At 37.1% G+C, this 27306-nt stretch overlaps 3 protein-coding genes across 4 annotated transcripts; 1 reads left to right on the top strand and 2 right to left on the bottom strand.

Annotated features, from left to right (window-relative positions):
* Positions 1–1292: 1292 nt before the first annotated feature.
* On the bottom strand, positions 1293–4304 carry reep6 (receptor accessory protein 6). Of its 2 annotated transcripts, none has more exons than XM_053512413.1 (7): positions 4060–4304; positions 2392–2485; positions 2121–2259; positions 1796–1964; positions 1630–1703; positions 1490–1519; positions 1293–1391 (listed from the first exon to the last, which is right to left on the bottom strand). In XM_053512413.1, exons 1-6 carry the CDS (start codon positions 4199–4201, stop codon positions 1493–1495), a joined length of 645 nt encoding a protein of 214 aa, XP_053368388.1. In that variant the 5' UTR covers positions 4202–4304; the 3' UTR covers positions 1293–1391; positions 1490–1492. The 2 variants fall into 2 exon arrangements, with proteins under 2 accessions (XP_053368388.1, XP_053368387.1); XM_053512412.1 differs by having other exon boundaries at positions 1310–1397.
* Positions 4305–6449: 2145 nt separating this feature from the next.
* Positions 6450–13274, top strand: zgc:113223 (uncharacterized protein LOC541424 homolog). The gene is made up of 8 exons (XM_053512411.1): positions 6450–7693; positions 7845–7902; positions 8004–8128; positions 9664–9738; positions 9832–9927; positions 10067–10195; positions 12204–12365; positions 12889–13274. The coding sequence occupies exons 1-8, from the start codon at positions 7637–7639 to the stop codon at positions 12952–12954; spliced, it is 768 nt and encodes a 255-aa protein (XP_053368386.1). The 5' UTR covers positions 6450–7636; the 3' UTR covers positions 12955–13274.
* A 132-nt stretch (positions 13275–13406) lies between these two features.
* On the bottom strand, positions 13407–25963 carry nwd1 (NACHT and WD repeat domain containing 1). The gene is made up of 19 exons (XM_053512410.1): positions 25846–25963; positions 25334–25419; positions 24310–24426; positions 23827–24181; positions 22475–23732; positions 22190–22393; positions 21908–22067; positions 21708–21825; positions 21464–21628; positions 20023–20220; positions 19693–19815; positions 19410–19612; positions 19007–19285; positions 17514–17604; positions 17237–17385; positions 16842–17115; positions 14695–15248; positions 14474–14579; positions 13407–13716 (listed from the first exon to the last, which is right to left on the bottom strand). The coding sequence occupies exons 1-19, from the start codon at positions 25961–25963 to the stop codon at positions 13412–13414; spliced, it is 4863 nt and encodes a 1620-aa protein (XP_053368385.1). The 3' UTR covers positions 13407–13411.
* Between the last annotated feature and the right edge of the window lie 1343 nt (positions 25964–27306).

Here is a 27306-nt window from a genome sequence, read left to right as displayed (position 1 = left end):
TTAAAATAAACACAGTAAATAAATTAAGATGTGAGACTAGGGGATTCAAGTCAAGTAGGCTTTTATTGTCATTTCAACCATATACAGTTCAGTACACAGTGAACCGAAACGTTCTCCAGGACCAAGGTGCCACATACAACATACTGTACGTTTAACAACATAAATTGGTAAAAAATGAACTAGCTAACTTAACACCTCATTAGCTGACTGGTTAGGAAAAAATTAACATCATGAATTTGCCTGAGTACAGCTTACAAAAACATTGTTTGTTTGTTAGATTGTTTAGTCATTTCTGTTGCTGTGACTAACACTACAGTTAGTTTCTTGCTTCTTTATAATTCCATCCATCCATCAAGGAACCTCTGTCCAATGGTGATTACCACTGTATTTATTTTTTCTGGGGTAAAGAGCATTTTGGAGATCTTAACATGCTCAAAATGTCATATCAATCAGCACACAGGTTGGAATCTGCTGCCATTAGGACACCTGAGCCGCATGACATGCTCACAGTATGAGCTACTATTACATCACATTATGAGACACATTTCCCCATAGAATGCATGCGCCCACTATCTTTCTGGTGGCAATGGCGCAAGTACTTGGGCCTGATTATCTCTTTTTTTTTTTTAACTATATTTTCCATTTTACAACATCTGGTCAACATTCACACACTACAGGCAATTTCTATACATCCACCTAGCAACCTACAGTACTAGGGACCATGGAGGCCAATGGTGACCATTATATTTATTCTCATTTTTATGACTGTGATGGGAAATCTGTTCAACATTTACAACCTCAATTTACACTCAATGGGCAATCTGAGAATGCCGGTTAGGATAATCTGCATGTCTTTGGACTGTGGGAAGAGACAAGAAAAGCCGGAAGAAACACAGGGTAGAACATAGAAAGAACATGCAAACTCCACGCAGTTGGAGTTTGGTTGGAATCAAACCCGGACCCTGGAGGTGCAAGGCAACGAAGCTAACCGCTAAGCCACAGTACCACCATTCATTGCTTGATACTGACATGTTTTTCAGGACGTGAGGGAAAAAAATGAAACCCACATGGACATGGGATGATCAATAACCTAAGAATCAAATTAATGCCATTGGAACAACTCTACTAATGTGTGTCTAATTATTAAATGATTGTATCAGGGCAATACACAATAACAATTAATAACTTAATAACAAGTTCAAGTAACACAGGATTGTAATATGTGCAAACCACTGTTAAAATGACATTCTGCTTTATATATATATATATATATATATATATATATATATATATATATGCTTTAAGCAAACTGCATATGCTGGTTACATCACGGTTCCCCAACATCCAAGTGATTTCATTCCTTGCCATCTTGCGTCGACCCTGTGAACTCTCTGTGCCTATATAAACAGACATTAGACAGACATATTAGTCAGCTGAAACCATTTCGAAAGTGCTTAAAAAAAAAACTAATAAATACTTTTGCACTTACAGTTCAGTCTACCTTCAGGTCATTCTTTACCTTCATGCAAATGAAGAGAGGAATAAATGAGAAACCAGGACAAATACTAGAAACATGGATTTAAACACCTAATAAATATTTGATATTGGCAAATGAAGGTTTTTACATACAGATGGACCAGGAAGCTCTTTGGCAGCTGGCTCGGCTGGGTGAATAGTTCGGTTTCTCACCAGAGTCTGAAGAACTGATATAAGCATAGATTATAATAACTTATCTAAACATTTAACGTTGACGAGTGAACATGAACAATTTACAAGTATTTAATGCTATGCCTACCATCCCTCGTAACAGTTTCCACAGCTGTTAGGGCCTTCCCACTAAGATCACAAACCATGTTGTCCACGGTGGCCTCATGTCTTAGGAAGAGTGGTTGGACCAAACGCTTATACAACATCTGAGAGCCATTCCAGGGTACTGGAGCCATACACCATAGCAAGAAGAGACACTGACAACACACAGCGACATAATAATTGAAAGCAATTCAATATACACATAATATACAAATAAATAATTAACACATCGGTTAAAAAAGAGATCCAGTGAGAGAGTCTGTCTCATTACGGAAAGACACCATGGAGCAGTGCATGTATAATACACCTACTTTGAACAGATAGTAGAAAGGAAACCAGGACAGGAAGATGTCTAAGAAGAATTCTCCAATGCCAAAGAATCCATACACCACCCAATACGTTAGCCACTGTGTGTCATCATCTTTGTTTGGACTCTCAATAGCCTTGATGCTAAAATCAGCCGGAACCAACATGAAGCAACTAATAATAACAAAGTTTGCTCTAAGACAGCTATTAATCATTATCATTTCATCATTAAGTAAAACATATGTAGACATACACATAAAAGTTATAAACACGTACGAATAGTATGCAGGATAAACAAAGCCAATCAAGTTGCAGATCAAGGAGGCTCCATATCCAACCAATAAGAACAGTCCTGTTGCAGAGGCAGATCCTTTACACAGTAAAGACAAACAACACAATAATTAGTTCATTATGTAATTACTTAACATTACTGTAGCTCTTTTTGCATTAGGTTAAAGTGCAGGATTGCAGTTTTATTTTTTGAGGGTTATTACATCAACATTAAGGAAACACAAAGATGACATATATACTGTAGACATAGGAAACAGGGGAATGCAGTATAGTGTAGTGGCACAGCTGCACAGCAGGAAGCATTTTTCTCATAATATATCAACTTGCTGATGCACCTTATGTAATGTTACTTAAGTTTCAACCAGTATATACAATCATCATGTGCATGTACAAAGAAACTGTAGATTCCTATTTCCTATTCCTATTAATGCATCTTAAGTGCAGTATTCCCATCTGACTGCACTATTTTCTCATTGTGAATTTTTATTTGAGCCTGGATTTTTTTTTATTTATCCATCTATCATTCTGATGGTTAATGTAAATATTGCCCAAAGCTGCGGACATATAACTGCATGATTTCATGCACGGCACTCCTGCCACATGCTTGGCTGATTAGAGAAGTGCTGGAGCGACTTGGTGCACAGGATTACCTAAAGTACTAACCTGTTGGGTAAGTCAGTAATGTTTTATCTATCTATCTATCTATCTATCTATCTATTGTAGTTGTTGGTCTTTCGGCTGGACCCAGCAAGGAGTCGCCACATGCCGGATGCCCTACCTGACGCAACCCTCCCATTTTACCCGGGCTTGGGACCGGCACTGCATCTAGTGGCTGGGGTTCTGGCACTAGATGGAAATCGAACCCGGGCAGGCGAAACACCTACCACTGAGCCACCAATGCTCGAACCCCAGCCAATATTATGTCACAGGTGTTTCACAATGTACATGTGAATGTAAGGGTAGGCAGCATCATCAATAACTTTTATGTCATAAAGTGAGGTAATAATGTATCTTCATCTGATTACCAGATCATTATCAGGTGGATGTACACGGGCGGAGCCAAGGGTAACCTTTAGTGTATCATCACTCGTTCACTCACTCATTTTCTATATCACTTTATCCTGTATGCAAGGTCACGTGGGGCCCTGGAGCCTATCTCAGGTGACTAATCTATCGCAGGACACATTCCTCCAGGGACTCTAGGTTTCTCCCAAAGTCCAAAGACATGCAGATTAGGTTACTTGGCGTTCCCAAATTGCCTGAAGTGTGTGTGTATGTGTATGTGCCCTGCAATGGATTGGCACCACATCCAGGGTGTCCTAAGTCTCCTGACATATACTTAGTCTCCCTGTGACCCTGTATACAGGATATGGTTTTTAGTTAGTGAATGAATGAAAGATGAATGAATGAATTAATAAATTATTTAAAACATTTATCGTGTCAGGATTTTAACTGCAGGATTTTTATAAAATTTTACAATAATGCAGGCTTCTCATTCAGTTTTTTGAAGCAAGATTTGTAAGATTTATAAACTGAACTCATTTTGAACTAAATTATGAGAAAAATCAGATCCATTTCTTATTGACAGAATTCTCTCTTCGTCTGTATGTCTGTCATGTCCAACTATGTGACTTAAAATAACCCACATCTTACCTATTACAAGTAAACGCTTCTTAATTCCAGTCTTTTCTTCGATTTTGTTGAGGAAATCAGTAACAAAGTTCTTCTGGTTCAGAAAAGTATCGACGCGCTCTTTTAGCTTTGAAAAAAACGAAAACATTGTGACCTGTGTCATGTAAACGTGTTATCAGACACCATTGATAATTAATATATTCTTCTTTCAGCAGTTAAGCAGTTAAGAGTATGTACATGAAATACATTTGAGGTGTACATGCTACAGGGACTGAAGAGGAGTTCAGCTGACAGGACAAGCAGCGACCTCGATCCCTTTAATCCGCTTACACCTGACATGACCCCAGGGTTGCCAGATTGTTGTGCTAGATTCACACCAATTCACTAGCTTGTACAGTACCTTGTTTAAAGCCCTCTAACCAAACAGGGTTTAAAACATAAAATAAAAAAAATAAAAACGACAGCAGTCATTTTTCTTTAGATTTTTTTAACACATGTTTTTTCCTATCTAATTTATCTAACTTACATGATTAAATGTCAGTATGAATGTTGCCAGGTTTTTAAATTAAAAGCTTTCAGAGTAACAGAAAGGTTACTTGCTAGTGTGAACACGGTGACAGATTATGTGAATATTAATAACCTATTATTGCAAAAGAAACAAAATACTTAACCGGTTCCTGTCATTTCATAATTTGGCGTATGAATGTTCTCAATAGAACAAATTGTGGCTCAAGTTAGTAAAAGCCTAAACATTATTATTTTTATATTTTGTACATGACTGGTTGATATAGTCCACACGTAATATAGTTGACAATTTCCTTTTTGTTACCTACAATTTCAGTGGTAGGATTAGCCTGACTAACCACTTCTCATTTTCATGAACAGTAAGTCATCATATTTAAACAAATAATTAAATCTAAATCATAAAAAAAATCTGTAAACCATAACAGTGTATGTAACATGAGTCGATTAATATACTCGATGACACAATGAGTTATATATACACTATAGTACTGTGCAATAATCTTAGGCACCATATTGTGGCGTGGGCGGGGCGGCGGCTGACGACCAGCATGCCTTGCGGGGATGTCGGTGTGTTCACCATGTTGGGGAAGGGTGTTTGGGTTAATGACTTCGGCCCTGTTTGTGTTTGGTGTGTGTGAAATGTGCGCCGGCTTATGCTTAGGCTAAAATTCTTCTCCGCGGTAAATCGCTACAATATTATATGCTGTACCAATATATGTTTATCATAAATATGTACAATATCAGTATTTCCATATAAAACTTAAAGAATTATGAATAAATAACATATCGGGAGAATATATGCATGGCTGTAAAGAAAAAATATATACTACATGACAGACCAGTTTTCAGAAGGAAACAAAAACATTTGTAATGTACTCTCCGGGGATTTGCATGAAACAGAAAGAAGCGAGTGTAACAAAGTTACCAGAAGAACTCATATTCTCCAGCAAGCTCGGTAAAACCTAACAGCTGTTTATTTTTATAAAACTACACAAAGCTGTGTCTAAAACTCCTGATTTAAGCAATGAGTTTTCACTCCAAATATTGATTGGAATATAAAGTTTCTTTTATGCAAAAATGTTTTCATAAGCATCTTTTGCTTATGCCATATTTTTGTATGTGCCCAAGACTTTTGTACAGTACTATAGGTATATAATATAATATTTGTTAGGTTTTACTGAGCATGCTGGAGAATATGAGTTTTTCTGGTAACTTTTTATATTTCTTTTCTTTACAGCCATGCATATATTATCCTGTAATGTTATTCATTTATACATTTTTAAGTTATATATGGAAATACTGAATGATTTTTTACATAATTATGCAGGCATGATAAACATATATAACAAAAATGCTACAGCATATAATATGGTGCCTAAGAGCTTTGCACAGTACTGTATATCGACAAAAGTTTTTGGCCAAACCTGCAATGGAACTGTATCCAAATAAACATCCTTCAATATGGAGTATATGGCAGCTTTAACAGCTTCCACTCTTTTTGAAAGGCTGTCCACAAGATTTTGGAGTGTTTCTGTGTGAATTTGTAATCATTTATTCTGTAAAGCACTTATGAGGTCAAGCACTGATGTTGGACAAGTAGGCCTGACTCATAATCTCTGTTCCAGTTCATCCCAAAGGTGATTGATGAGGGTGAGGTCAGGACTCTTTGTGGACCAGTCCTTTATAGACTTTATAGTCCTTGTTTTGTGCACCGGAGCATAGTCATGTTGGAAATAGAAATATAAAAGAGCTTTCCCCAAACTTTTGCAACAAAATTGGAAGCATAGCATTGTCTATTTAACAGGTTTGACCAAATCATTTTTGAGTTACAGGACAAAGTTTTGTCAATTGACAGAACTTTTGTGGATATACTGTAATGTTTTGGCTGGTCGTTGTTGCAGATTTTTAAAATTGTATCTTTTGGAATAGGTGGTAAGATGGCATAGTGGTTAACTGTGTCATTGCATCTCCAGGAATGAGGGTTCATTTCCCACCATAGGTCTGTGTGTATGCGTGGAGTTTGCATGTTCTCCCCATCTTGGTGGTTTTCCTCAAAGTACTCATGTTTCCTCCCACAGTTTAAAGACATTTTGCTTAAAGATTAGGCTAATTGGTGCTTGTGTGATATGTACATGTGTGCCCTGTGATAGACAATTACATTTTTTGTCTGATTTAGTCTTGCAAGAACCATTAGAATGCCTAACCCATCAAATGTAAGGCCTTTACTATAACTTGTAGAAGTTAAATTGATACACTCTGGTTTTCAATTTACTGTATCATACTGGCATTATGATTCAATTTAATTCTCATGATATGGTTAAACCAAATTTGAATACAAAAAAATATGACTAAAAAGGCATTTCTCAATAATAAACCATGCAAACTAATAAAAAAATTATTATGCCTTGTTATGCCTATAATTATTTTCCACCGTTAAGTTGACCACTTTTGGTAAGCCTGAGACCAATGCAGCCTCAGTTTGCAGTTCTTGGCTGACAAAAATGGAGCCCGACATGGTCTGCTCCTGTTATACCCCACATAACACCCGTCAATGTAATAAACAGCTTTTAAGGTCATAATCCTACAAATGTTGTAAACTGATTCAGTGTGATTTACTGGGCATTTTTATTTGTAGAACTACTTCTTGTGCCTTTTCGTTGTGTGGACTGTAAAGGAAGATGTGTAAAAATGAATGTGAAATGATCTATATGGTAGATTCTGCTATTGGCTTGCAAACCCTTTACAGTTAATGTTGTGCACTTACAGTATCATGTCCATTTTATGTAAGCCTTCTGTAAATGTATTCACATGTATTTATTTTGCTTATAATTTTTGTATATTAAAAATCATAATATTATATTAGGTGGGGGAAACACACAGTGTATGATAGTGAGGTACAGCTCAGGTTGCGGGGAAATTCAGGCAGCTATGTGGAACAAGTGGTAACATGCTTGTAGTGTAAAAACAAGGAACTGATGAGGCTATGACTGGCTACGCTGGAATCTCTTCCCATTTTTTAAAATTGATTTCATTATTTTTACAACTTAACGGTAGATAAAGTAAAACAGCTGTAATGGCAACTTGTCAAGCTACTAAGTACATCCTGTTTATATGCTGCTACATATTCTGGGTAAGTTGTTTTTATAATATCCATTGTGTGTTATATGTTCCACAGAATTCCACATTGTCCTATGAATGGACTGAGGTTGTTTTATCTAAGGTTTTATCTAATAGTTGGACTGCCTCTTTTTTATTCTAAGATATTCTTTCGTTTTTTTAAGGTGGCTAGTGGAGTTATGATTGCTGTGGGGATCTACGCTAAAGTAGCCAAGGAAAATGGTACAGAAGTGCCATTTTTATCACATTAACTAATATATATGTTGCATTGGTAGAGCTATGCTAAAAGAAAATGATGTTGTATTATATGTATTATGTTGCAGATGTAGTGGATACGTTGGCAACAGATCCAGCTCTCCTGCTGCTCACGTTAGGATCCTTAACATTCATCATAACATTCCTGGGATGTTTCGGAGCACTGCGGGACATTGCCACACTGCTGAAAATGGTGGGAATGTTATCACATATACTTAATACCTTTTTTTATTGTTTTATATTTTAATAAATGCATTTAATAACAGGATTTATTTTAATTAATAGCCACTTATTGATTATACCATGCCTTTGGAATCAATAGAAAGCTTTTGGGGTTTTTTTGGACTGTATTTGGCATTCTTTTATTGTCAGTTTGCCTTTGTGTTTGTTTAGAGTGTGCGCTCTTTTGTGGAAAAACTTTAAGGCTTTTCCTTTCATAGTTTCTATCTGTTGTTCTAATGTCGGAATAGTAGGCGCACAGGGCAGCTAGTTAAGGCTCGAGTTGTGCACACAGATCATACATTTACAGCTTTAGTTAATTCATCTGTAGTAACCAGTAACCGCCTGGTCAAAGTTGTTGTGGTTTATATTATGCTACTCCATCCATCCATCCATCCATCTATGAACCTCTGTATTCCAACTCGGACCGTGGAGAGGAATGATGACTATTGTATTTATTCCCACTTTTACAACATGGTAGGACCTCCTGTCCATGGAAGGACCTTCACACACTACGGAAAATTTTGGAACGCCAGTGGGCCTAATCTGCATGTCTTTGGACTGTGGGAGAAAACCCACTAGCATGGGGAGAACATGCAAACTCCATGCACACAGACCCAAGGCGGGAAACAAACCCAGTCCCTGGAGGTGCAAGCCGACAGAGCTAACCACTCTTGCTTTAGGATACTAGTTTGTTTGTATTTTTAGCAATTGAAAATTGTCAAAGTATAAACCAAAAGAATCATTACAAGTGTGGGATTAAAAAACAGTTCTACACACATCTGTAATACAGTAAAATTATAAACTCGAGAGTTGTAGCTGAAATTGAGAAATTCACATTAAATATGCTATTCCAAGATTTTTTTCCAGTGTTTCTTCATTTGTCTTGGCTATATAGTAATTTTAATTCACAAATTGTAAAAATGTGCACGAAATATTTGTCATTAATTTTTGTCATTAGGTTATAGCCCTTATCTGCACACATTAATTCAGCATCAAGAAAAATCTTAGTGCTTTAAATACTAAAGAAGTAAATATAAATCATGTTATACAACAATTAGTTCCGACTGAGTAATCTGATTGGACAAGAGGCAATTGGTAATGTAGATGTTTAACTAAATTTATATGTACAGTATATGTGTCCTAAATCGTGCTACGTCACAGCCGATATTTAGTACGACACCACTCCCTCTTGTGTGATATTGTGTCCTAAGATTAAGAAGGAAAAATAATGCATTCTATTAATAAATATTATTACTAATAATGGATATTAGTACTGAAATACATTTATAAGACCAAGTGAGTTGTGACTGTTACTGAAGATGTTTTTAACTTGGCTTTAAAATAGTTTTACAACAGAAGCATTTTACTAAAAACTAAAATTGGAAAAATTCAGTGCACTTGCACTGAATTAGCTTATTCATTTTGTATATATATATATGTAAATTTGTATATATATGTAAATTTGACTTATGGTATTTTTGTGGTAATGATGTTTTGTAATGATAGTTTTTAGGAATTTTAATGGTCATCCTGTTCCTGCAAATGGCTGCTGCTGTTCTGGGCTTTGTCTTCTCAGACCTGGTAAACAGTCAAACTAGCAGACATGATTAATTACATAATTAATCGCTCAAGTTAAATAATCCTTTAATCAGTTTGTCTCTAACCCTCTCCCAGGTGCTGAGGAGGACAGAACTGCTAATGAACAAAGCCATTGTGTTATACCGAGAGGATATGGATTTAGAAAATGTGATTGATTTTGTGCAGAAAAAGGTTTTGAAAAGATTTATTCAAGTATATAGATAAGGCTTAAAGCTTGGGATCAAAATAATAAATGTAAAATTCCCAGGATATACATTAAATTTTTTTATCTTTAATGTGATGTGTTGAATCTTTGTTTATGCCACTGCAGTTCCTGTGTTGTGGAGTGAATAATTACTTAGATTGGTCTAAGAATGCATATTTCAACTGTTCTGAGAATAACCCCAGCCTGGAAGCCTGCGGTGTCCCTTTTTCATGTTGTGTACGCCATCCGACTGAGGTAATGCACCAGACACAGATCAAATCTTTTTTTTTAGCTTATCAGCAATAGAAAAAAAAGACAATTTTACATAGTCATATTTTAACATTTATATACATATTTTTTAAATTACAGACTTCACTGAACTTAAATACATTTCTCTTATGCATTCATCTGAATAATAATAACCTTCCATCATTTTAAAGTCAAGTTACCACAAATTTAAAGATATCGTGAAAATTTCACAGAATCATGATAACTTTGTCTTTAAAATTTTTTTATTAAATAAATAAATATATAAAATCAGCAAAAAAAGAAACGTCCCTTCTTCAGGACTGTGTATTTCAACAATAATGTTGTAAAAATCGAAATAACTTTACAGATCTTCATTGTAAAGGGTTTAAACAATGTTTTTCATGCATGCTTACAGAAAGTAGGCATTTAAGGTCACAGTTCTAAAAACGCAGGACACTAAAGAGACTTGTCTACCGACTGTGAAAAACACCCAAAGAAAGATGCCCAGGGTCCCTGCTCATCTGCGTGAACGTGCATTAGGCATGCTGCAGGGAGGCATGAGGACTGCTGATGTGGCTAGGGCAATAAATCGCCATGTCCGCACTGTGAGACGCCTAAGACAGCGCTACAGGGAGACAGGAAGGACAGCTGATCATCCTCGCAGTGGAAGACCACGTGTAACAACACCTGCACAGGATCGGTACATCCGAATATCACACCTGCGTGACAGGTACAGGATGGCCACAACAACTGCCCGAGTCACACCAGGAACACACAATCCCTCCATCAGTGCTCAGACTGTCCGCAATAGGCAGTCCATGAGGAGGAGATGCACTGCAGTACTTCAAGCAGCTGGTGGCCACCAGATACTGACTGGTACTTTTGATTTTGAGCCTCCCTTCATTCAGGGACACATTGTGAAACATTTTTAGTTTATGTCTTATGGTGTCGACTCTTTTAGTGTTCATACAAATATTTACACATTAAGTTTCCTGAAAGTAAAAACAGTTGAAAGTCAGAGGACGTTTCTTTTTTGCTGGGTATATATATATATATAAAACCATAAAAACATTGTCTACCTATACCAGCCTTTATAACAGCTCTTTCTAATACACAGCTAATTTGCTAAACATGATCTTTGCAGAAAGTCTACCAGAAAAAGTAGTTTCAGCATTTTTCTGTGTTGATTCGGGAAAATTATATTTATGACTGCAGTTGATGCTGTTGTTTGCTTTATGCCTCGTTTTGCCTCTTTCAATATCTCTTAATTTTCTTTTACTCAAAAATCTACATTTTGGGGAAAAAAATGGATGTAGATTGTATACTTTTCTAATATCCAGTATAACTAATTTCTATTTGTCTGTTTTGTTTTAATTGTTTATGGCTTACAGCTCATAAAAATTAAGTATTCTTAAGATAAACCAAAACACAATTACAATACAGAAAGATTATGGTCAATTATGCACTCAATGCTAGGTCAGACCAGGTTGCTTTGGTAGCAGTCTTCAGCTTACAGTCCAGTTATTTTTCTCCTTAGCCCTGGTCAAATTATTCTGACATTGTGTCTGGTTCAGGAGTAGCTTGATACAACAGTAGGCAACATCCTGAGAATTGCATGGTGCATGATGGCACTTGATGCACCAACTCCAGCCTCACTTCACTCCTTGTGAAGGTCTCCCAAGTTCATGGAATTGGCTTTTCTTGCCAATCTTCTTAACCCTGCAATCATCCCTGTTGCATGTGTGCTTCTTCCTACTTCACTTTCCCTTCCAGTCAACTTTCTATGAATACGTTTTGATACAGCACGATGATTATCCTCTGAACAACTGTCTATGCAGCTTGAAATATTTTATTTTAGATTTAATGAATCCAGAATATAAAAAAGTTTTACTTTTTAAATTAAATTATGAAAGAAAATCTTCCTACACATTTTCTAGTTAATTGTCACACGATTTGTCATTCTGTTAACATCTGAGGTTTATGATGTGGAGGTGTTGTATGGGTTTCTTTGCAGACTGTGTTCAATTCAATGTGCGGCTACAAATCTCAGGGGAAGACAGAATCTTTAGTCATGGAGCGCATTTATATTCATGGATGCCTAAACAAAATGGTGCTGTGGGGAAAACAGAACCTGCTGCTGGTTGGAGGAATCAGCATTGGCTTGCTCTGCTTGGAGGTGAGGCATTCCTGTAAACATGCCCTCAGTTCTTTTCCTTGTTATTCACTCACCTACAGTGCATCATTAATGTACTCATACTTTACTACAGAATAGCTTAAGGCGATGCATTCCCAGTGGGTAATCTTGTAGTGACTTGTGCTTATGCACAGGGGCGAAAAAGCAAGCAGGAGCATAATAATGCCACGTTGTGTGCAAATTTGCTTAAAAAAAAATCATATACAATAAGACATCCTAACAACTGCAGGTGGTTAAGATCTTTATTTGGATCAATAAATAATTTCTAATCACAGAAAAAAACAGGAGCATCTGGAACATCACGTCAAAATGTAATAAGGTTTTTTTTTTATTATTCTAACTGCTAACATAACACTACATTTGATTATATATTATCAGGATAAAATGTTGAATTTCGCAAGTGCTTACAAGTTCAAAAATTCCACTACACAGAAATAGTTAGCACTACTGAATGTAGACCATAGTTAGTTGTTTATTAAAATGTTGCTTTTGAATTATTTTTCAGATATGTATGATTACACTGGCAGCGGCGCAGCTAAGCCATATCCAGAAAAATGAGAAGAAGAAGTAAAATCATACTGTAGGCCAAAAACAAGGGGTGATTTAAACTCTTGTCCGATATCTGCATGTATTTATTCACTATATGCAGTACATGTATGCAAGAACATATAAGCAGAAGATTTTTTTTAATTATCATTATTATTACTGAAGCCTGTGATTAAAATTGTGAATTATTCTGTTCTTGAAAATGAGCCTTTGATCTAAATGTTTTATCATGAAACATATTTTTACAAAGTGTACATACGTTGTTTTAATATGAATGTTGGGATTAATTACAATTTTGTAAGAAAAGAAATGATCATATACATGCTTTTACACATTATTATTAACAATAAAACATATTTTTAATACCCAGTGTTTATAATGTGCTCGAATGCATTTCTGGTATTTGCTTTTTAGAAATGAAAGACTCCTAAAAAACACTACTATATAATTCATAATTAATAAAGACCGCAAATGCTGGTTCATTACAAAAGGACACATGTGCTGGACTGTTTAGTCTTGATTATGTTCATGAAGTTAAACTGAGCTGGATTGTAATTATGGAGCCCTGTAATCCCAGAGTGAGGAGCCTCTCCACTCCTCTCACGTGAAGTAACGCGATAGTGAGCTCTGAAGTTACGGAGCGGGTTGTAGCCTTGAGTCAGTGTGTTTGGACAACGGAAGCCTTCTTTGATGAAAGAGCCAAGCTGTGAAATGGCTACAAACCCATCCTTGTAGGGTGTAATCCTGATGACTGCAGCATAAACGTACTGGATGTATAAAAGGTATCCTAGAACAACAAATGGGGCTACAATAAATTAATGCAGTGCATGTGTAAACTATAATCAAACTTTTATAAAGCCAAATGATTAACTGTATTATTTTGTTCAGGAACAAGATTTAAAGTTCTCTTTCGCTGATTCCTTTGTTCAGTTTCAAAATTACTTTGGGTGTTTGGTCAGATTTCTCAACCTCCTTTGGTGAATCAGGCTGTTTGCTCATGTCTGAGTCAGTAATCCTGATGTGATTTGCAATGGCAAAGGCTGTCAGCACATGATGTTGCTCGCTTTAGTGACTCGTTTAAAAGTCAAAATTCCTCACTGTAAAAATGCTTGCAAATTTAGTATTCATTTTAAAGCTAAATGCTGTATTATTATTATTATTATTATTATTATTTCACAGGATTGAGCTCACTCCAATCCTCTCATATACACAAAACAAAAAACAAAATTTTTATTTTTAAACAGTTGTCTATGCAGATGTTTAATTATGCTGTGCGCATGAAATTATGATCCCCTTTAACATGTGTAAATTTAATTCCAAAAACCTCAGAGCAAAGACTTGGGAAAATTTATTCCCATTTTGGTACAACCTTGGTAGGACCTCCGGTCAACATTCACACACACACATTCACAGACACACATTGGATTGTTTTATTTCCCTGTTTTAATGCATACATAAACCTTCTTTGCATGTTATTTTCCTATGCCAGAAAAAACACTACTGTATGCCTAAAACTTAAACTACAACCTAAACACAATACTGACCAGTAGACACATCCCAGACTTTGATGGTTTTGTCCCGAGAACCAGTGAACACATACTTGTCGTTCACAGAGAAGGCTGCACACAGAATGCCCTCGAAGTAGAAACCCTGTAACATGATACAGACACACCAATACTGTTGATAAATGATGTGTAATTAAATGTATCTAAAGTCTTTAAGCAGATTAAAAACCTTCTATCACTATTTGAGATTGTTTTACCACCTTGTACTCCATTGTATGATCCAGCAGCACAGGACTCAAATTCCAAAGTTTTTGGACGCAGTCCTCAGATCCTACCAGAGCGTGTTTATCCCAGTTACTCAGTGCGATGCAGGTGATAGCAGACCCATGGTGATCCAGCTCTGCCGCCATGCCACTCTTGAAGTCATAGATTGCCACCTCCCCTCCAAATGTGCCATACAAAAGTCTACAGTCAGGCAGCAAACCCATAGCTGATACAGGTGAGTGAAGCAGAGAGAGTGAGTAGTTATGGATTGGGCCCTCGACACATGGGAAGCTGTCTCTTGCTGTGATCTCAAACAAGCACACCATGTCCTCGTAGGCCACAGCAATCTTATCTTCCCTCGGACTGATGGCCATGCTGAGCACAGTGGGCAGGCTCTCTGGAGGAGGAAGGCATAGGGTCTCTTGGGGAAAGGTTAAAGGGTAGATGAGTACGGTACCAGTGCAGAGGCCGCAGAAGAGAAGCTGCTTCTGTTGTGCCAGTTCCATGCAACACACCTCAGAGCACACATCCATTGTATCGGAGGACATACCTGAGGAGCACATATGTAATTTCATTTCTGGACGTGTGGTTTTTTTTTTTAGTTTAAAGACAAAATAAAGATGATCTTTTTGTAGCTAACATATTAAAAAAACACATAGTCCTACTGAATATATGGGATATGCATCATGATGAGGGCCATTTCTTGTTATGAGCAGTAGGTATACATTAAGTAGATGCTTAGCATTGCCATGACCAGTAGGAGGCACCATGATTTTAACAACAGATTTGCAGATTTGTTTGACAGACCATGTCTATTTCTATCTCGGGCAGTGGACATAAGCAGATGAGAAGTAATGGACTTAAAACTCTAATAAGAAATGAAGGCAAATTAATTGGATTTAGTCTTCTGCCTTGTTTCTGCATATACAATGGGCGTTCAACTCAACCTGGGACTTGTGATGATTTTTTTTTGTAATTAAGGGCATAAGACTGATTGACATTTACACAATACTTCAAGCACAGGAAAAATAATATAAATTTTAGCCGCAGTAAATATCTAAATGAGTCAAACATTATAAACAAGGCTGTACATCCATGAATGACGATAACGGTTGTCTGTTGTTAAAGTTGTACTATAGGATTTCTGGTAAGGGAAATTTTTTTGGACTTTTTTCATGTGCCAAATCGATCCTACTTCCATTATCTATACCACTTATCCTGTGCAGAGTTGCATGAGGGCTTGGAGCTTATCCCAGGGAACTGTAAGGGTTGCCAAACACATGCATACAATGGGTTATTTGTAAACAACAATCAATATACCGTGCATGTCTTCGGACTGTGGGAAAAACCCAGTGTACCCATGGGAAAGCCGCCAAGCATGGGGAGAAAATGCAAATGCAAATGACATGCATGCAGAGCGGAGGCACGGCTTGACTCCACAACCCTGGAGGGGTAAAGCGAAAGTGCTAACCACTAAATTACCATGATACAATTTTTTACATACTAGTTTGTGTGTGTGCGATTTAATGAAGTATGTGATATTGTCCATTGTTTAAAGTAGGAGTAAAGTAGGTTTAAACAAGAATCTGGAGCAAGGAAAATATATATCGTGGTGAGAAATTAACCAACCAAACAAAAAAAAGTAAAAGATACAGGTAGGTGTTTCTTCTGTACTACCAGTAACATACAAACATGCAAAAGTAAACATGCAAAAGATACATGATATGTGACTGTGAAAGCTTTTCGCAGCTTGCAGTCGCCTGTATCTAGCATACTGTAGAATTAATCAGCTAGTAATTTAAACAGATTTTCTTTATGCAGAACCATTTATATTTAAAGCATCAAGAATAGCATGATAATCCGAAAACAAAGAAAGTGTTTTAATTAGGTTTGCTTCCATTAACACTGATTAGCCTGTAGCTGAGATGTGGCTAATTATTTATATTTTTCCCATTTAAAATACTTCTATAATAATCTGAATGTAAATGCAAAAGATAAAAAGTAGTAAGGATTTTGTAGTATTATACAGAAAAGTGCTGTGCAATGTGATACACTGGAGAGGCTTGTTAAATCCTCAACATGGTGTTTGCATCTAATGTACTGCCTTTAAAATAATTTGAAGGAAAAAAATGGTGTGGTTCACCTTCAGTAGTATTCCATGTAAACACCTTGGCTCGGGCTTCTTCTCGGATAAAATGCACCGTGTTGCCATCTTTGGATATTACCACCCTCGGGCAGTTGGCAGGAATACCAGTCTGGATTTTGTGTTTGGGATCATATTCTAGTTGCCAGAGTTTAATGTGACCAGACCTGGTTGATGCTGAAATGACTTTATTGTTGTATACAGACACGAAGGTAACAGGAGATCCCATACCACTGAAGGAATCAAGGAGGTGTCCGGTGACTAAACCCCAAACCTTTAATTGACAAGCACAATATTTCAGATTTGTCATTCATTTCTCGCTCTAATTACAGACTGGACTAAAAAAATATTACATTAAATATTTATTTCAGTTGTGACATCTAAACAAAACTGACCCGTATGATTTGATCCTGAGATCCAGTAACGACTTTACTTCCCTGGCTAAATGAAGCAGCTGATAAGACTGTGGCTTCATGTTGGAGCTCCTGGGTTTTTTGCACAGAGTTTGGATTCACATGCAGCACAACCAGGGTCTTTTCACATCCTTTATTTAAAAGAATAATGACTAAGAATTGTAGTTTGCATGCCTCTCTCTCTTCTCTTTATCTCAGGTATCAGTAGAAATTTTATCCTGACTACACTGTTTAACAAAATAATGTAACAAACAAATACCTGTAAAAAGAATGGTTTCATCTTCTGAAGTGCACATAAATGAAGCAGGTGCAGGAAGCTCAACATCAGATAGTAAACCATTAGCAGAGACCTAGAGATGAAAGTCAACAGAGAGGTTACTGTACAGTACAATAGGGGAAAGGTTGCAAAAGTAGGTCTCCACAGTAAGGGTGACTGCATTTGTGTGGCTTTTTTGTGAAAAACCATTCATAACTGAATATAGGAAATAAGCCAAAATGTGCGCAAAATTGAGTTTTCCTGTCTGTACCATACTTTGACAAATCTTTGAGAAAACAAAATTATATTAAACCCCAACCAATCTAGAAGTGTTTAAAATGAACGCTTGAAGCTTATCTAGTGTTTTTGTAAAGATCTTGTACGGAAGATAAATAGGCAGTTTAAAACTGGGTGTAAGCTATGAATATTGTTTATTGTCATATTTATCATTGATTATATTGTAAGCTATGAATAGTGTTTATTGTCATATTTATCATTGATTATATTGTAAGCTATGAATAGTGTTTATTGTCATATTTATCATTGATTATATTGTAAGCTATGAATAGTGTTTATTGTCTTATTTATCATTGATTATATTGTATGTATTATTTTAAATAAAATGCAAATTCATTAATAAAAAAAAACAATATTATGAGTTGCAGGTGACATTTTGACATGCAATGCTTCTTAAAAAAACATGCCAGGTGTGGGGAAAAAACAATGCCAGAGGACAAAGCAAATAAGTCAGTTGTCAGTTAATTATTTGGTTATTATTCCACAGTCTCTCATATCACATTTCAAGCTAAAAAAAAACAACAAGAAGTATACACATTGCTAGCTAGATTAGCTTTAGCTTAGCTAAAATGATAAGGTGGGTAATAAAAATGTATATGCTATTTTTTTTTTTTTTTTTTTTTGCACTAAGCTTCATCATCCATACCCCATATAGCATCCCACACCAACTCTATATTTTTTTGTTAAGATAAACTACACCAATTCCAGGTAGCTGGTTAGCTAAAGTGCTGCATATAGCAAACAGCTAGAAGTTTGACAGCCGCAAATGTGCTGTCACCCAAATCAGCCATGACCCTGATAACGCATCACTTCATTCCTCACACATTTTTAAATTAATTCAAACTAATTTCTTAAATTTTCTTTTAGTTCTATAAAGCTGCTTTACAACAAAGACCATTGCTAAAATGCTAAATAAATTAATTGAATTGCATTGAATTTAATTGATTGGAAATTCAGCTATGGAGACCAAAATCATTTTTGTACCAGGCTGTAAACATGTTTATTTTCTATTATAAAGTTGGGCATTTCACTATGAAGATTAAGTCATTTTCTTAGCCCATAGTGGTCATTCATGGAACTGCACATTTTGGCATTTGCTTATTCAACTCATTTTTTAGAACCGGTGGCATATAAACAAATCAGTGAGAAAAAAATATTATAATAATAATAATGTTGGTAATAATAAAACAGTCTTTTACCATATTCAGTGAGCACTCCTGAGATGCAATGAGGAGTTTTCCATGTCGGGGGAGTGAATGCACACTGGATACAGTGAAATCCTGAACACAGGGTAAGCTTATGGTACCAGTAAGCTTATGGTACGATTTTTCGAGGCCGGTGTCTGAATCAACGATCCAGATTTGGCCATCACTGGACATGACTGCCACTTCCACCCCCAGTGCGCTAAGGATTGAGCATTCCCCTTTTATGTCAACTTCATAAAGAAGCTCTCCAGTGTCCAAATTCCATGATTTGACCTACAGAGTGCAGCAATAGAAAAAGCAAATAAGTGAATATCCTTAATTGAGGAGTACTGTAGCATTTTTACGAGCAACTAAATTGGGGGGTTTTGTATAACAGCTATATGGAAAGATGTCTCACTTGACCCTGTGTGTTTGACAAGACCATTGCTTTAGGCTCAAGCACAAGGATCTGATCAGAAGGCCAGGGTTGTACCGAGACCACAGCTGGAATGCAGTAGAACTGTTTTCCAGTGAGCAGATTCCATTTCCTAATAGAGCCATCAAGTCCAGTAGATAAGCAGTGTTCACCTTTATTTAAAAGCTTCACTGACTGCACTGCACCTGCTCAAAGAAGGTGTGTAAATATCACAAAAGGTCATATTTTTACTTGTTTATGATGAGACGGCTAAAAGACAGCTAACCTGTGTGTCCTGCAATTGTATGTAGCATCTTAAGGCACTTTAGGTCCCAAGCAACCAACTCTCCATCGACTGAACCTGCTATCAGTAAGTCTGTCTGCAAATACAGATCTACTGCAGTAATCCCTTTGAAAAACAAGAAAGAAAGACAGGAACTATGTAGGGCAAGCAAAGAGTTATCAATTATACTGACTGAAGAATCATTATTTTGGATTTTAAAAATAAGTAATCAAAGGTACAGAAGTCATCTAGATCCCTTTGTGCTTAAAGGTATCTAGATATTTCAATCAAACTCAAAATAATAATCAACAGCTTAAAAAATCCATAATGTACCTTTTGCAGAACCACTGAGGGAGTTTATCAAAGGCCCTCCAGGGGGTTGTAAGAAGCCACTCTTGGGCACAAGCACAGGGTCTGCATAGGACGCGAACCAATCATCGCACTGCGAGCATAATCGTCCAATCAGCGAAGGGTACCCAGGAGCTAGAGCCTGAAGCCTGGCAGTGATCTCAGTAAACAGAATCGCTGAGTCTTTAAAAAGATCCGTTTGGGTTAGTGTACAGTAAGCAGAATCTGTGTAGGTTCTAATTTAAAAAGAAACACTGATGCCTGCAGTAAAAAAAATAAGATTACTAACTATAAGTAGGGATTCTTCATTGCTTCCATATCTAATGTCATGCTTATTTAAAATACTCTGTTGTAACATCCAATACCACATGAAATTCACTCTCACTCGCTCATTGTCTATACCGCTTTCTCCTGTATACAGTGTTGCGCTGGGCCTGGAGCCTATCCCTGGATACTTATGACACGAGGCGGGGAATACCCTGGATGAAACGTATACACGCCCATTCACGCACTAGAGGCTATCATTAGGAATATTAGGAATATCAATTAGCCTAATATGCCATGTCTTTTAACTGTGGGAGAAACCTTAGTACATGGATTGGCACCCCATACAGGATGTACCCCACCTTGTGCCCAAGCACAGGGGAACATGCAAACTCCTTACACACACGATCCTGAAGGTTCAAGGTGACAGTGCTAACCATTAAGCCACTGTGCCATCACTATAAAACTGTGTGATGTAAAATATATATTATATAGATTTTTTTTTTTATTTAAGAGGGGGGTGGTAACTGTCCTGGCCTGTCTATGCATAGTTGTTAAAATTAGCAAAAAGGAATATAAATCGAGTTTAGAGCAGGTAGCTGGGAACTGGGAAAACACTAAAATATGCATGGCAAGGGGGTCTTCAAGGATCAAGGTTCAGAACCACTTTTGTGGACAAGCTCTCATATGCATGAGAGCACTACGACAGATGCACTTCAGGTCTATGTATGGCTTGCAATGTGTCAAGGTGCATATTACAGACTCACATTAGTCATCTTGAAACACTCTAAGAAATAGTTTTAAAAAAACCATAATTATCATGATAAAATAAAACCCAGTACAAAAATGTATAGAAAGAAATATATGACTGCAACTAACAAATGGAGCTGTAGTACTCTATGCTTAATAATTTTGGTACAAAAAAAACATGCATAAAAAATGTTTTGGATGCATGCTTAATAATAATAATAATAATAATACTGAATGACTGAAACATCTTTCCATTTTTTTTCACCAGGTTAATATTTTCTAAGCATATTAGCTAGGTATTTCTAGCAATTTTAAAGGTCTGCTTCCTGCTATTATTTTTTATAGCACATCCCCTCGCCATCATGTTTCCTTCCTCTTATAAGCCCTCTTTGCAATCCAAATCAATACTTACCTGTGTGTCCATCAATGAAATCTAAGGTAGGCTTAAGCAGTAGAAAGCAGTCCCTGATCAGCTGGATCTCAGGACAGTCTATGATGTCAACACAGAGTGAAAGATCCTGAATCACGCTGACCACGCCACAGCTGAGAGTCTTACAATACAACCAGTCCAAATTGCCTGGAACACATATAACATATACTGTGAGTATATCTGTAAATTGCTTATTACATGAATCAGAGTCGGCGCTAAGCCTAACCGAGCAGAGAGTGACGCAGTTCCTCCCAGTGGCCTGCATGTGTAAGATGATAAGGCAGTTCATGCAGCATTCTGAGATTGGCTATTCCTTCAGCATACCATATGGGCTGATGAGGGACCTTGACGAAACAAAGTGATCAATGGTTAAATTCAGTTTTAAATTACACACTTTAGAATAATTTACAGTCCAGTGATGAGTACCTTTCTGTCAGCATTCAGTTGGGTACTCAGCGATGACAGAAGTATGGGTTTAAGCTGGCCTTGGCTCCACTGACCTAAGAAATATTCACTGAGTACGCTGTGCATTTGAACTCGGTGCTCCACAGATAAGTACCTTGCCTTCACAATGTCAGTAAACTGCCTACAGAGAATGAAGCTTATGATACTTCAAGTTGCAATTGTTAGACAGTTTTTAATTAGTGCAAAAAAATCACTCTGGCAAGTAATGACCACAGGTCATAACCAAAAGAAACTAAATCTTACCTTTGGAAGAACACTAACACAATAATGCCATTTTCCCAACGTTCCACTAGGTGATCTTTTAGATCATATCTGAGGCGAGCCCAAAGAAGAGGAGGAAAGCGTATTAGTGTGTGGCTCGGGGGAAGCCGGCTCTGGTAGACCTCCGCCAGAACATCATTATCTACAGACAAGATGTCACGTAGCTCTGCCTCTGACAAGCCACGTCTGTGAAGACACAGTGATGCATTGTTTCATTTATTAAACATTTTATTAGAGTAGACCAATAGAATTTTGTCAATAACCAACCTTGATAAGGTAATATAACCCAAAGCATGGTGGACGAGCTTCTCGCCATGTTTTTTTTCCAGTGTCTGGAGATACAATGAAATTAATTCCTGCACCGAGCTGCCAAGGTGAATATCAGATGTGGAGGTGTAGGATGACCACTGCTTTGCCATGTCAACCATAAGCCTTAGATGTAAAAGGCTTCCGCTCTTTTGGAAGCCACCAATGATAGCATGTGCTTGTTCAGGTGCAATTTTTCTCCCAGCAACATTCAGACAGTCATTAATGATGTCCTGCCCTTGATCACAATTCAGCGGTTCTACTTCAAAGAAACATTTATCATCCCGAAGTAAAGCTTTCAGTCTTTTTAAAGGAGACATGTCATGTAGGGTGGACACTACAAAATGTACATTTGGAGGAATTTCTTTAGGTATCCAGTGCAATTTATGGGCATTGTTTGCCCGTGAGAGGTCATCCAATGAGTCCAGGATAATAACTAATGTTTCTCCATCTTCAGACACTTTCTGTAGTATGGCATGGAAGAACATTACCAACTTCTCATGTGTGTTTGCAGTCTGTGGGCTGGGAGCTGCCAGTCCCAAAGCTCCACAAACCTGTAAACAAATTCCCTTTAGGACAGAGTCTACATCTGTGCTGATGGGAGATGTTCCGAGGAGACGGAGAACAACCACAGCTTGTGGATCAAGACCAGTCCGCACCTCATGGGCAAGTTTACACAGTAGAGCAGTCTTACCAACTTCTGGAGGTCCGTAGACTACGAGCGGCACATGCTGTATGTTTCTCGTCTCCCACATTGTGAGGCAGAGCTTTGCTAGTGGACCATCTCTTCCAGTGAAATTAGCACACTTGTATTTGCATAGCTTTGCATGATGATAAAGCTCCTGTTGAAGCCACAGCCACTCTGGAGCTATTGGTGGAGCAGTTTGCATAGCAATCCTGTCCTTAATCTGACATATAATCTGTTTACAGAATCTCTCCAAATACTCTTTGTGCTCCTTACGATTCACATCCATAGCATTTTTACTAAGCTCTAAGGTGAGATGACTTGAACTGGCACTGGAGATACGCAGTTTGAGATTGTTCAAGAGTTCCTGAGCCTCAGTATCTAAGAGACCATCAGCTGTAACATCCAAGAACTTGGCATGCTTATGGCTTTCACTTTTCTTCAAATGAGGTAGATCCCTGACAAAGATGACAGACGTTGTCTTCCTCTGGTCTTGTGAAGACAGAAAACTCTGCTCCATCTCCCTTTCCATCACTGTGGGACATGAAGCAAAGCAAAATCACTTAATGTATTGTGATTGTCATGAGTATTAGTTGTACTTTAACAAACTGACAAAACATTTTCTCACGTGACATGAAGAAATTGTGTTTCTGCTCTGCACTTAAGTCCCCATCCTTCTCAGCTTGCAGAGCTGCACTGCATAATAGTTGCAATAACCGAGCTTCAGTGAGATTCCAAGACAAAATATCTGCATCATGCTGTGGTCTAGCCTCAGGTTTTACGTCATTGTAATAAGGATAGTGTGTGGTGATTGGCTGAAGGACATATTTAGGGGGTACTGAGTTATCGTCCTTGATGAACCATTTCTTAAGTACTGTCAAGCCTTCTTGATCATGGGAAAGTTTTAAGAGCAGTAACTCAAACTCAGTCTCTGATATGAGGCGTGGAATGGGCCTGTGTCCATACTGACTGCCAACCAAAGCCTGTGGTTATAAAGCAAACAAACAGACATGAAGCTGCTGGTTAACGTGAGGCCAGAAATGATTGATTAAGTTATATAGTAAGTTAGTATCTAAGCTCTATATAAGTGCAAATAAATGACCAGACTTACAATAAAACAAGGTCCATGCGACACTTTCTGACATGATTGTATCTCCTGAAGGCATAACTCAGTTGTTAGATGATCAACAATGACTGAATCCCACAAACCCCACCGGAAATCCACAACCTTGCGGAATTTGAAATGTATAAACAGGAGATTTAAATATTTAATTTCTGGATTAATATTTCACAACTTAAAGACGCACTCAATAAAACAATTCTCATTCTTGTACTTTTTATTTTTGGAATTTAATATTTCTCACAATTACATAACTCAGAATAGTCTCTCTCAGCTCCATCAGAATGCGCAGTAAAACATACAGTGGGGTCTGAAACTTCCTTGTCATTAAACATTGGGTACACACTGATAGATTTAATCCAGAATATCAAGATTATAAAATTTTACACAAACTTGCAGGGACTGTACCAGCTCATGTGAACATAAAAGCTAAATAAGGGACCTTACAAGATCCTGACATTCATGTAAATATTTCTAAAATCCTAGTTTTCACTCAAGGAACTGCTTAAAATTAAATAAGAAGCACTTTCACTAGTGATCCCAGATTTTCACCCCTTGTAAATACAAGGAATGTTCATGTCAAACCGGGACTTGTGATGAATTTTTTTATGAATAAAGACATAAACTGATTGACATTTATAGAAGACTTCAAGTACAGTACACTGACGAGACAGCAGTAGCAAACGAATAGCAGTAAAACATTTGAATGGTGCAAACATTAACCAAAAGGATGTACAGCCATGAATAATGATCCTGACTTAGGTGGCTTGGAGCCCACTGCAGTCGTTGCAGTCAAGATTCAGCAAGTGGAACGCATGTTGGGGTGTTCCATGCATGACCTTATGTTACACTACTTGCACAATCAAAAGTTCCGGTTTGACTCGAATGCCCTTGCCCTTAAGGAATATTTTGCCCTTTCACTCAAACTCACAATAAGTTTTGTATTTGGTGTTCCAACCATGCAAAATCTGCAAAGTATTAAAATCTACCAATTTACTTAATATTTATTACAAACCTCAAAGACCAGGCCAAGACTTTGACAGTATCTTTGTAACTCAGGATAGACTTTTTCCCAAAAGGCATTTCGTTCAGTGTTGAGGTCTGGCAAAAAAGTGCAATATTAACAGAAATAATCTTGCTAAATACACTACATACAACAGAAACCCGAAATAAAAAAATGAAAAGCGCAGGTAGTGAAATAGAGCTAAAAAAAAAAAAAAAGATTATGACAAATTGGAAAAAATGTAATGTTAGTAACTAGAAAATGAGCTACCAGTTTTAAAATAAAAAAAAAAGTTCCTTAAATAGTGCAGATAATTTGTTGATACATTTGTGTATCCATTTCTATATCGTAGCCTACAATTTTTATAGGAATAAATTAGTATTTCAGTTTCTATGCTACAATCAATCACCTATTCACCCAAAAAATTGGCAAGTAAGAAAAAACAGGTTTTTAAAACCACTTACCACTTTTGTCAAAATACAAACCACTATAAATAAGAGTAAGTTTATCAGTAAAACCCCTACCTGAAATTGTCGAGCTGATGAACACGCGCACCAGGTTGGATGGGGGGTCCAGAGTGCCTGTGTCATGTCCGCGCAGTGCATCGACTCCCAGAGCCTCCCTCAGCTCCATCAGATCCATTCCTCAGCGCAAGACCTGCAAACTTCCTCCAATCTCAGGCCATTAGCTGCTTGTAGCAGCACTCTATTGCATAAAGACAGTTCTCAATTCAATACTACTCTTTTATTTGCACTGAATAGGCTTATGTACATGTGTAAACCCTAAGAGCTAAATGTAAAGCAGCGTCATTTGCTTATATTTGCATAGAGAAATTACATGCAACCTGGTGGATCACAGTCTGATAAGTACATCAGCAAGTGTTTGTGCTCTATGCTCTTCGTCATTTTATCCACAGAGATCAGGTATACTAGGAGGAACCTTTGTTTACCAGGTCTCCCTGGCTTGGTGATGGCACCCTGGAGAGAGGTAGCAGCTGCTGTTCCATGTAATTACCAGCTGTAGGTTAGATTTGCTAAACATCAATTTAGCACAAAGTGTAGCATTTGCAGGGTAGAAACATTGAAAATGATTTTGTGCTAAGGAATTATTAAGTGCTTAAACAGCACTACAGAAAGTGTACACTGATTAAGACCTTTTGTGTGACATTAATCCCAGTTTCCTTAAAGCCTTAGGACATTAAGCTTATTTTAACCTAATGAAGAGTTCATAAGGAAGCTTTATACTCCACCATTTAATCATTATATCTTTGCTGAAGTGTCCTAAAATTCACAGCTGGTTGGTTTCCTTACATTGGACCATTTAATCCATTGACTTTATTGAATTACTGTAACTGTAAAAGACAAGATGTCAAATAAGCACCCATCTGCTCCTCCATGCACCAACACAACCATTATGTCAATTAACTGTGATCATGAGCAATGTTTGTGTCTCACTCTTTCAGACAAACTCAAAGGTTGTAGTCCCGAGGGAAGCCATCAAGAGACTTAAATTTGTTTTTGAGGGCGTTGTGTGGCAAAAAAAAATAAAATAAATAAAATTTGCCTTACATATTTTTAATAATTAACATTAAATCATTTGCAATAATAGATTTTTTCAATGGACAAAACAGCTAATATACTACTTAAGATAACCAGGATTGTTGTTTATTTACAATTTATTGATGTCTCTACCCTCTTTAACCATTGCCCTTTAAAATACCCTCTTACCCTGGCCCAATCCCATGCCATATGAACATGCAGTCAGCATTTTGTTTGGAATCAAATGCTGGACTTTCAAACACTGTCAAATGATTTTAGAGTCAAACATGTTGATTTGGGTGGATAAAGCTGTGAACATCAGTGCAACTTTCTTTAAAATATTTATGTAATACCCAGTGACAAGAATCGGAAGAGATTGTGATTCTGTGTTTAGAGCAAGACCGGCAGTTTTGAAGTTGTTCTGACCCAGTTCCCTAGCCATCACAA

The sequence above is a fragment of the Clarias gariepinus genome, chromosome 15, assembly GCF_024256425.1.
Source record: "Clarias gariepinus isolate MV-2021 ecotype Netherlands chromosome 15, CGAR_prim_01v2, whole genome shotgun sequence".
Taxonomy (NCBI): domain Eukaryota; kingdom Metazoa; phylum Chordata; class Actinopteri; order Siluriformes; family Clariidae; genus Clarias; species Clarias gariepinus.
Note: the sequence above shows the minus strand (reverse complement) of the source record. Positions and strands in the feature narration are given on the sequence as shown.

Excerpts from the sequence above, each read along its gene's own strand:
- nwd1 (XM_053512410.1), bottom strand. The coding sequence starts at position 25,963 with ATGGATCTGATGGAGCTGAGGGAGGCTCTGGGAGTCGATGCACTGCGC. Across the intron at positions 17,605-19,006 it reads AGGAGTGCTCACTGAATATG|GTCTCTGCTAATGGTTTACT; the intron begins GTAAAAGACTGT and ends TTTCATCTCTAG. Across the intron at positions 14,580-14,694 it reads ATCATACAATGGAGTACAAG|GGTTTCTACTTCGAGGGCAT; the intron begins GTGGTAAAACAA and ends ATCATGTTACAG.
- zgc:113223 (XM_053512411.1), top strand. The coding sequence starts at position 7,637 with ATGGCAACTTGTCAAGCTACTAAGTACATCCTGTTTATATGCTGCTAC. Across the intron at positions 7,903-8,003 it reads TAAAGTAGCCAAGGAAAATG|ATGTAGTGGATACGTTGGCA; the intron begins GTACAGAAGTGC and ends ATTATGTTGCAG. Across the intron at positions 9,739-9,831 it reads GCTTTGTCTTCTCAGACCTG|GTGCTGAGGAGGACAGAACT; the intron begins GTAAACAGTCAA and ends ACCCTCTCCCAG.
- reep6 (XM_053512413.1), bottom strand. The coding sequence starts at position 4,201 with ATGACACAGGTCACAATGTTTTCGTTTTTTTCAAAGCTAAAAGAGCGC. Across the intron at positions 1,704-1,795 it reads GGAAACTGTTACGAGGGATG|TTCTTCAGACTCTGGTGAGA; the intron begins GTAGGCATAGCA and ends TGCTTATATCAG. Across the intron at positions 1,520-1,629 it reads AAGAGCTTCCTGGTCCATCT|GTAAAGAATGACCTGAAGGT; the intron begins GTATGTAAAAAC and ends ATTTGCATGAAG.